Source organism: Pomacea canaliculata, linkage group LG6 (assembly GCF_003073045.1).
Source record: "Pomacea canaliculata isolate SZHN2017 linkage group LG6, ASM307304v1, whole genome shotgun sequence".
Lineage (NCBI taxonomy): Eukaryota > Metazoa > Mollusca > Gastropoda > Architaenioglossa > Ampullariidae > Pomacea > Pomacea canaliculata.
In genome coordinates, this window is record NC_037595.1 from 7205305 (window position 1) to 7215517 (window position 10213).

Genomic DNA, 10213 nt, shown 5'->3' on the forward strand with positions numbered 1-10213 from the left:
AAACAATGCTCACATTAATAATTTTAACTTGACAAACTCATTTTGTAATTCCACTCACCATTAGATGGCATCACCCTTCGAATCATTCCTCAATCCATGTCTCTTGGACTGCAGCTGTGCACAAATAGAAATTGTAAGGTAGACTTAAATGCTATTGTACACAATAATAAATTTGTAAATGTAGAGAAAATAATACTTAGATTCACTATTTTTTTTAAATTGTTCGGAAACTTGTCCTTTTAAGTTCATATTGACGTACACCTCAAAGAAATCAAAACCAAACAAAAACTACACACCAATTAATATACTTCTCAGCTGAAGTGACTGGAAACTTTTTCCCCTTTGGTTCCACTGAGCCAACTCTGAAGATAGCAGCCGTTTTAAAATTCTCCGTGCACGAGAGGTGCTGAACCTGTTAAAAAAATCTTTAGTTGTTTCCACCATGTAAAATACTACAATACAAATGCGAAATAAATTAATTCACTGGATTGGATAAGTTTAAGATATAATGCTGAACCCTACTCCACTGATGAGGGATCAATGGTTGCATGATGAATATAGCTACAAACCAGACCCAGTCTCTTAAATAAACCCTAGTGGGACTTCAGAGAAAATAATGGCATTAAGTGACTCAAATCACCAAGTTAATTAAGAGTTTAATCAAAGCTGTTCTTTATGAAAGTAGAACAATTTTAGTGGTCATAGTTAATAGACACACAGACTGCTCATTTTGACACCATGAAAAGCAAGTGACAGAATTATTTTATAAATAAAATCTATGCATATAAAATACTACATTATTTTGTACTTCATAAAATGTGTATTATTTTTAATGCAAATATTACACTGACCACACATTCTTGTCAGGAGAGTTAACCTGTAAGCTGATGCTATGCCTGCCTGTTTGTTAAAAGGGTTTATCAAGACTGTAAAGCATAACATACATATTAACTGATATATTAGCTAAAGCTAAAGGTAACATTTAAAAAAGGTGTCTAGTACTAACACATTATACTTAAATGGCATACCACTTTTGTTCTAATTCATTTCTTCATCAGCTCCTCTTTCCCCATATTTTGAAGAAGCAGGGTGACCTGATTCAGTTTGTGAACTACATTCTGTAGTGTTTTGCTCTGCTCATCAACTTTGCTGAGAACTCTGTTCAAAAATGTATTTGAAATCAAAATGTTACTTTTAGTCTTTAAAGTAATGACAAAACAAAACTATGGATGTAAGTCTATTGACAATTTTTTTAATTAACAGAAAATGTTTAGATGGATATAATAAGGATGTGCATGTAGACCACTAAAAACACAAACCTGTGCTTGTATAGTGATCCTGATGAAATCATAGAGGGAGACAAAATAAACTTACTGGTAAAATTCACTGAGCCAGACCTAGTCAGTGTGATCTGCAATTAAAGATTGTTATAATTAGTTCTTTTTGTAAATCATGTAAAATAAACTGAAAAAATGGCATGCAGCATTTTAAAGACAAAGAAAATATATGTGATCAGATAAGTGATTGTTAGAAAAATGACAGACTTTGACAAAGTTCATTGCATAGCATTGGATTTCATACATTTTGTTTTTATTTCAAAGTGTATAAGTACAAAAATAAAATTCTTTCTTTTGCTTTGCATTAATTTTCCAAAATTTTAGTTGTTCAGAAAGCAATGTGATTGTCTCGTTGCTTTCCCCTAGAATGCACCAAGACGGACACAAACGTTTGGTAATCGCAGCACCGCTGTTATTGAGAAAGCAGACGACGAATTTCAAGCATGACTCAATGAGTTCATGTCATAGATTTCAACTTCGAAGTTAATCATCAATAATACGAGAGATTGTGTGTGTGTGTACTTTACCTCTTGACTAGTTGATTTGAACCCATCATGCACTGTCCTCTTGCTTCTGCCAATCGTATTCGCGCTCAACATTTCGTTTCTGTAATTAGTAAATACGTGCAATTAGTAGGCAAGAGATACGATTAAACAATTTGATTATTTACAACAAGAAGGATATATGGTTAAACCATTTAAATTATCTACAGCACATATAGAAGACAGCGTCATGTAAAAGCGAGTTGCTAGCGGATGTATATGTGTGAGACCTGCCGGGTACAACACGTGAAACATTTCACAAAAAGCACTACAATACTTATATATGATCATAAATTATTCATGACTATCCACTGTTATAAAGTATAGTTGTTTTAATGGCATCTTTCACTTAACTTTATTAAGACTTACTTCAGAAATCGGCGGTGTTTCACTTGAGGATGGACGTACAGTTCAAAATGTCCGCGCGCCGGCCGGTGTGACCTTCCTGTGCCCTGTGACCCGCCCGTACCTTGAGGTACACGCGGGGATATCGGGATGCGACACGATCACGTGGCTACCAAATCGAGAGCGGCTGAAGAAAAAAAGCGCGATGGACGCGTCAGTTTAGGATCGAATTACAGGCTTCCCTCCCCAAAGTCTCACTTCCCTATAGGGGCCGTTCAAACACCCAAAGCCCTTGCACGCTGGGGACCGACCAGCATGTCATCATTCGCGCTCGAGACACAGTTACGATCGGTCGTTCCTTATCTATGAGCATCCTTCTTATTTAGGGATTTTTGTGCTTTATTTTAATAAGATAATCCTCAATCATGGCTCCAAAGAAGATTAAGAGCAATTAATAGTAGTGAGGTAATGACAAGGAAGCGGCCAATAAATGAATTGAAAAAGGAAATGACTTCAAAGTATGAAGGTGGCATGCGTCTGTCGGATATGAGTTGTCATATTACCGAAGAGTTTCACAAAAAAGGCAGAAGGAACAGACACTGGACAGGTTTTGTCCTTTAACCTCAAAGCTACAGAAAAGGGAAGTCTCCCCGATTTTACAATGTCACGTGTGCTCATGGAGGGGAATCCAAGCAGTAATTCCACCCCTTCCTCCCCACACCTGCTTCCAACCACGCCGTCAAAACGGCAAGTTTTCTGTTTAAATGCTTTCGTTAATGTTTTTATGTTTATTTAACTCCATTTATATTGCATTATAACTGTTCTCATTAAAACAAATACCTATATATATATAGCCTGTAACTTTCAAATATTAACGAGTCAACAGGGGCTGGGAACCAATTACATCTATTTCCTTTATTTCTTATGGAAAAAATTGTTTCGGATAACGAACATTTCGGATAACGAACAGTTTTCCAGAACGGATTAAGTTTGTTAACCGAGGTTCCACTGTATATATCTTCGGACATCGAAGAGACAAATTAAGTGTGGGATTACCACACTGCCACTACCTTAAATTTTCTGTAGTTGCGCACAAAAATAAAATTACATTCAGTAGAAGGAAAACTAATTACTTTTACACTCATGGAAACAGTATTCCTTATATAAGTGCTGAAGCTTATATTAAGGTATACCCGACAAATATGATTTGATCGAAGACATCTATCATTATTTCCTCTAAAACTAAGGATTACTGGAACAATTTTTTAAACTCAGCTTTGCCGCAATGCTAACTGTATGGGAGATGTTACTTCTTGCTGACTATCAGCAGCCATTGATTACTACCACTATACAAAGTCTTATGTGTGTGGAACAATCCCAGAATGATATAAAGTATTTTAGATAATTCAACCTTGAATAATATAATTATTCTGTAAAACATAATTCCTCAAAACAAGGTAAACAGCCTTTATTTCACATTAACATGCAGAACATATATAGAATATGGATTCTGCTGTCACAGCTGAAAGTTGTACAGCCAAACAACCACACCCACTAGAAACTGAAGGATGGTTAAAAAAATGTTCGTGTAAAACTGCAGGATGTGCCTCGTGTATATATTTTTCAAGGTCAGGGTGTTTCTTTCCACAAGTGGGCACTTGTAACAGATGCTGTGGGAAGAAACCCTGAGGTTGTAAAGAAAAACATCAGGCACATCCTGTACATTTTTCATGAATATTTATTTTGTTTTTCGACCATCCGCCAACCTAGCTCACTCCACGTGTCTGAAGTTATTGACAAAGTGGGCACTGCAATCGAACAACCTACAAATCAGTCGTGGCAGAGTTCTCACCTATAATCAATGAGGCATCTTTTTTTTTATTTGGATGTGTGTCCAAATAGCAAAGTCGATCATATTCCATTTGGTATGCTTTTAAAGGGCTATGAGTACCACATACTTATTATAAAATATATCAATAAGGAACCTGCTAATGCATGCTCAGAAAACTAGAACTAGGTAAGTTAAATCGGTTCTAAAATAAATTCCACATACATGTGCGCGCGCACACACACACACACATAAACAGCGAAGCAAATTCTAGCGCACAGATGTAAATGGATCATTTTAATTAAACTTTTGAATTTGAGTTTCAAACTTTTATGGAGATAAGACATAACCATTGATAAGGTTGTTCACTGTCTAATAATTATTGACAGCATATTGTGTTACCCTGTCAAGTGTTGATAACAGTAAGCATATTTTAAACCGCCCCTCACCTGTGTTATCTTTAAAAAAAACCAAAACAAACACCAATACATTTACTCAAACCAAAGAGGACGGACTACGAGGAGATCGAAGCTTTCGCAGGTTCTCATGCAGTAACGAGTACTTTTTATTGTTTGCGCCGTCTTTTAAAAAAAAACCAAACTACTATTGTCACCCTTGCCACGTGAAGCAGTCAGTATGGGGGTTCTAGTTGGTTTTCGCCACCTTATAAATAATTTCCCATATCCCACCAGCAAAAGAACTTACTATTTCGATGTCAGTTACCTCAAGAGGACAGACAAGACATGAAATCAAGACCAATAAAGTTGCCCTCGAACGGCTCTGTTGATATGTGACAACCAGTCTGCTGTACATCTCAGATCCAGACCCGCCCTATATTGATGATGGCAACACCAAGTCATGGCCTCTAACGGAAATTCTACCACCTGTCGTCTACTGAAGGAGAATATTCTCCACAAAGATTGGACATTGATACCCTTTAATCAAATATTGCAACCTTCTCTGTACATAAATAAAAATAAACCATAATAACAACTCATAAATTACATCAAAGGAAATGTCATTTCACATCTCTTATCAAGCTGTCCCCCACCACGCGACAAACCATTTGACGATAGAAAGTATTTTAATCATTATTAACACGACAAACATTTCCTTAAAATGCTAAGAAAAACTACTGTCTAACAAACTGCTGAAGAAAGGACTCCTTCAGTTATCTGTGTTACTAGTGACAGACCAGGCAGTGTTCAGTCTCTGAAGGTTTGTCACGTCTGTTTTAATTCCAGGAAACACGCGCAGTCGATGGCTTGGCTAACAGCGACACATTTCTTCATCTTCCTCGTGTGTCCGCATCAATATTTGTAATTTCTGACCAACAACCTGTCAGTAACACAGGGCCAAGGTGAACTGTAACATACTGCAGGTATCAAAGTTCAGGTGATTTCTCGTCCAACTCTTGCCTCAGAGGCTCAGAGTTGGGTGTGAACATGCAAGCCAAGTGTTTCCTGAAGGCCCTGGTGTGCCTGTCAATCTACTTTGCTGTCTTATTCATCACGTGTTTCAAGCATCTGGGAAAATCATGGCAAACGAGCTTTATTTCTGAAGGAAGAAACGCCTGGTGGTGGTCTTCCGTTGCGAGAAATTCCTACACAGGAGAGCTGGTCATGAACAGACAGGATGCTGGGATGGAGGACGGGTTAGAGGTTGCGGGACAAAGTTTCCAGAATACAAGTGACTTTGCTTGTGAAGTGGGACATCGGAGAGATATTATCAATGATGGGATTAGTGCAGGGAGCAGGCGAGATGCGAGTAAAATATGTGTAGGTAAGGGAGATAATTGCACAGGCAGAAAGGATAATTGCAACACTAAGGGAGGCAATGACATAGCTTCTCGAGTCGAGCTGGCAGATGAAGGAACGCTGAGCAGAAGGGCAAGTCGAGATGAAGGTATTTGTCTCTCTCTGTCTCTCACACACCACTTTTCCGCTCCCTTCCCCTTTTACACCAATCTTTTCTTGTTTCCACTTGGCGTGGGATAGGATGACAAACCTCAAGCATGGCGCAGTAGGTCCATCTCACATTTTTCATAAATTTTGTTCTTATTTCCCGTCCTCATTTTGTTTTATATCATCCTTCCACACCCTACCACACAAATTTTCCCACTGCCTCGTGGGCAATGTTTGAGAAGATAAAGTCTAAGGAGTCAACCCCACACAGAAAATCATGTAACATCTGCAGGTGAAGGCAGTCCGCAATGAAAATACAAGCAAAGACTCGATGCCTACTTGATCGCCACCAGGTCGACCCATCGGCAGTGATTTATATGGAGATTTATATCGAGGGGAAGATACGACAAGTGTATGCTCTCGCCGTTAAAAAAAAGTCAAGTGTAGAATACGTGTTAGTCATCCTCATCAATACTGTTCTTATCAACTGCTCCTGCGCACTAATAAAAAAAATCACAGAAACATAAAAATAAAACTACTGTTTCTTACAGGGATCGCAATAACATTTTAAAATAAAAACGCGAGCACAGCAAAATGCATATATGTATGTTTAAGTTTTTGAATGAAAAAAATTAGTTCAGTCATGCTTTTCTGCTAAATTATCTGAGGGTAATTCACTCTTAAACTTTGGGACCGTAGTCATGAGGCGAGGATAAGTCGCTACCTTGTAGCAACGTGGAGAAATTAAAAATACGTGTCTTGCTTCCAAAGTTTAGACCCCGTCGATATTGTTTTCCCCGTGGCCATAGTAAAAAAGTGATGGCAAAGATATTATGGGGGTCAAGAAACATGAAGTGGTATCAGCTGGGTCTCGACACTGGTTTAAAACTTCGGAAACGATGTTTTCCTCGAGTCTTCCATTTTGCCCTGGGAAGACGACTTACCTTTGCTTCATTACCCAGTTTATCATGCATCCACTTTCCAGCAGATGTTATAGTAGGACAATTTTTTTGGGGGGTCAGCATCAATTAGACATGAATTTTCGAACAAGAAGTTCTGGAAGCTAAACATTTATCCACGGGTCACACAACTCACTTTGGTCTAGAAACTTCGTGTTCCTTGATGTTAGTATTGATCGCTTTTGTCATCACCAGTTGACCAATTGCTGACCCCAGACATCACGTGCTACAGGCGATTTTCAGTGGGTAGACGCCGATGGAGGTCTACGAGTCTACGCTGCCCACTACGACGACGTGCGAGTGCCCCCTGTCGTGGTGGTGGTGGCCATCCGGTCGGAGGCGTTCGATCCCGCCCACGGTGTCATCTGTCACTTCACCAACAATGCGGACCAGGATGAAGCATGGGAGGCAAAGACGTCTGGACAGCTAGTGGACCTTCCAGGGGCAGGCAACAAATTGTGAGTTATCTGTCACGTGTCCTACCAGTCACCATTTTAAATGTGCGCCCTTCCCGTCTGCCTCTTGTTGACTATCGCTTTCTTTCTGCGTGTTTCTGTGTTTCTCTCAAACTAAACTATTAATGATGGATATGGTTGCCCTAAGCAACTATGGAAGAACACGTTTTTTAACCTAAAACAAAAGAAAACATAAAATCTATTTTTAAAACGCCCCAATGCAGTAATGTAAAAGTTCAGTTAATCAAAGAACTCATTTTTTTCAGATATCTTGCTGTTTACATCATCTGCCCCATTCCGGAAGTGACATCACGTCCAAAGCATCTTTCGATCATCCTGCACTTCAACAATCTTCCCAACAGTCTGACAGTGACGTACCCTGCCGCAGGCCCGCCTGCCCACCAGGTGGCGCTGTGCGTTCCGCCCGTGCACAGCGGCTACGACATCTGGCGGCAGACGGTCGAGACGTTCGAGCTGCTGCAGCTGCTGGGCGTCAGCCTGGCGCACGTGTACGTGGCACAAGCAGGCGTCAACCTCACGCGCGTCTTTCAGCACTACGCAGCACTCGGCTTCCTGCGGCTGTATTCCTGGCGCAGACCTCCAGCTCCCATCCACACCTTTGGCCATCTAGCGGCCATTCACGACTGCCTGCTGCGCATGCGTCATGTGGCTCACTACGTGGCCTTCGCGGATCTCGACGAGACCATCATCCCGCGCGTGCACGCCACGTGGCCCGAGATGCTGCGAGACGTGCGGGGGCAGCAGGAAGAGAAGGGACAGCGCGTGGGAGCGTTCTTGTTTCAGAATGCGTTCTTCCACGCCGTCCCCAAGGCTACCAACGAGCGGCCCACACCCAGGAGATGGAGGAACAGGCGCAATGTCAGATCCCCGCTCATCAACCGGCAGACGAAGAAAGCCCAAGGCCTGGGGCTGGTCATCGCTACCAGGCTGCATCGAGGCAAGATTTGGCCCGTGAACAAGAGAAGCAAAGCGATCGTGGATCCCTTGAAGGTGCATTACCTGTTCATCCACTACCCAGTCCTGCTGGTGGAGAACTTCTCCATCGTCACCGTGCCCCACGACCTCGGCCTGCTGCACCACTACAGGAGCAAGTGGGGCAGGGGCCGGGAGGAGACCACGTGGGACAATGGAGCGCTGCGATTCGTCGGACCGCTGACCGAACGAGTCTTAAGGACTCTGCGAAACCTGTTTCACTGAAGCGCTTGGTCTTGACTGAGTGTTTTATCGGAGTTGAGAAATAAGTCCTTGCTAACATGGTCAGAAACATCATTTCTACAAGCGCTTTTTTTTTTCTTGGGGTTTTTTGTTGTTGTTGTTGTTGTTGTTGTTGTTTTTGTTTCTCGTCCTCTTTTTTTTTCTTTTTTTAAAAAAAAATTTTCAGTTTGCTTTTCTCTTTTTTTCCTTTTTGCTTTTTTTTATTGTTTTGTGCGAATCATGTGTGAATCACACACAGAATGTTTCTATCACAGAATAGCGAGTGCTTTAGCTTTACATTTACACGAAAGATCTGCTGCTGCAAACAACTTTTATTGATTAATTTTCATTATGTGATCAACTCGAAATTTAAAATGAGGCGAAGATTAACTTAATCGAATGTAAAACGTAAATAATAATAAAAATGAAATGAAACGTGTAAGCATCCCGTCTCGTTTTCTCTCTATTTATCTCTTTCTCTCTGTCTTTGGTGAGCGCTGGCCGGAGCATGGTGAACACGAATAGTGTTTCCACCGAGAATGTTTGTCTCTTAATAGTTGAATTACTTTTTTTTCTGGCTCGGTCAAAAATGCCTCGTCGAGCTTGTAGCAAAAGAAAAGAGAGAGTGGGGGGGGGGAGGAAGAAAATATAAAGTAACGTGTTCTCCCGACAAAATAGAATTTTTTTTTCACCTGCTCTTATGTCGATTTGTCACAATACTAGGGCCATATTTCCACTTCCGTTTCCTTTGGACTACCTCTTCAACCTTCTCACTTCCATGGTAATGGCGCAGAACAGGAAAGAGGGAAAAAAACCTTGCCAGCTTGTTCAGGATGTCACCTGACCTCGTTAAATCTGCGACTTGAAAGCATAAAAATTAAAATAAAACATTAAACCAATCATTATGATACATAAAATAATAAAATGAAATATTAAATAAAAAGTTAAATAACATACAAAAATAAATAAAATATTTAAGAAAAAGCCTTTAATTTTCGATTGATTTTACTCACTCAAAAGAAAAAACTATTAAGTTGGATGAACAAATACTTTACAATAAAAAATTATTTTAATTAGGGAAATAGCAATGAAATAACCCGAGCATGCGCATGTTTCGAGAAGGGGTTAACACTGTTTTACCAGTGTTGTACAAGGCATGGGTCTTATGTTGTTTGTACAAGATCCAGAGCAGCCTCCTCACACACTTACTCTTAAATACCTGGATTTTTGTCTCCCTATCGCCAAGAAGATATTAATCAATTGTAATATATTATATCTATTGATCAATTCTCTGGTATCTCGTAATAAAAAAGTAACAAGATTCCGGTGGTCTCGATAAGTGGTATGAGAAATATCCTAGTAGATAAATGAAAGATAGGCTTTGCCAAATGGCTTTCGGAAATTTTAAAAACTCTCGGTAATACATTCTCACTTAACTCTTAGGAAATTGTTAACTCAGTTGGAAAAAGATGCATTTAACTCCCCTTGAGTAGTGAAAACTCTTGTAGTATCCAAGATAGGTTACAAGCTGATTATTCTAAAACCCTTTCTCACTTGATATTGAGACAAAATATTAATAAGGAATATTTTGTGAGTAATTTAAAGTCTGCAAGAATTTAAAGAGTTGT

The 10213-nt window shown here is 39.9% G+C and overlaps 1 protein-coding gene across 1 annotated transcript; it reads left to right on the plus strand.

The window, feature by feature from the left end:
- The first annotated feature begins 5310 nt into the window (after window positions 1-5310).
- LOC112567101 lies at window positions 5311-9433 on the plus strand. Its single transcript, XM_025243648.1, has 3 exons — window positions 5311-5957; window positions 7148-7373; window positions 7637-9433. The coding sequence occupies exons 1-3, from the start codon at window positions 5498-5500 to the stop codon at window positions 8586-8588; spliced, it is 1638 nt and encodes a 545-aa protein (XP_025099433.1). The 5' UTR covers window positions 5311-5497; the 3' UTR covers window positions 8589-9433.
- The last annotated feature ends 780 nt before the right edge of the window (window positions 9434-10213 follow it).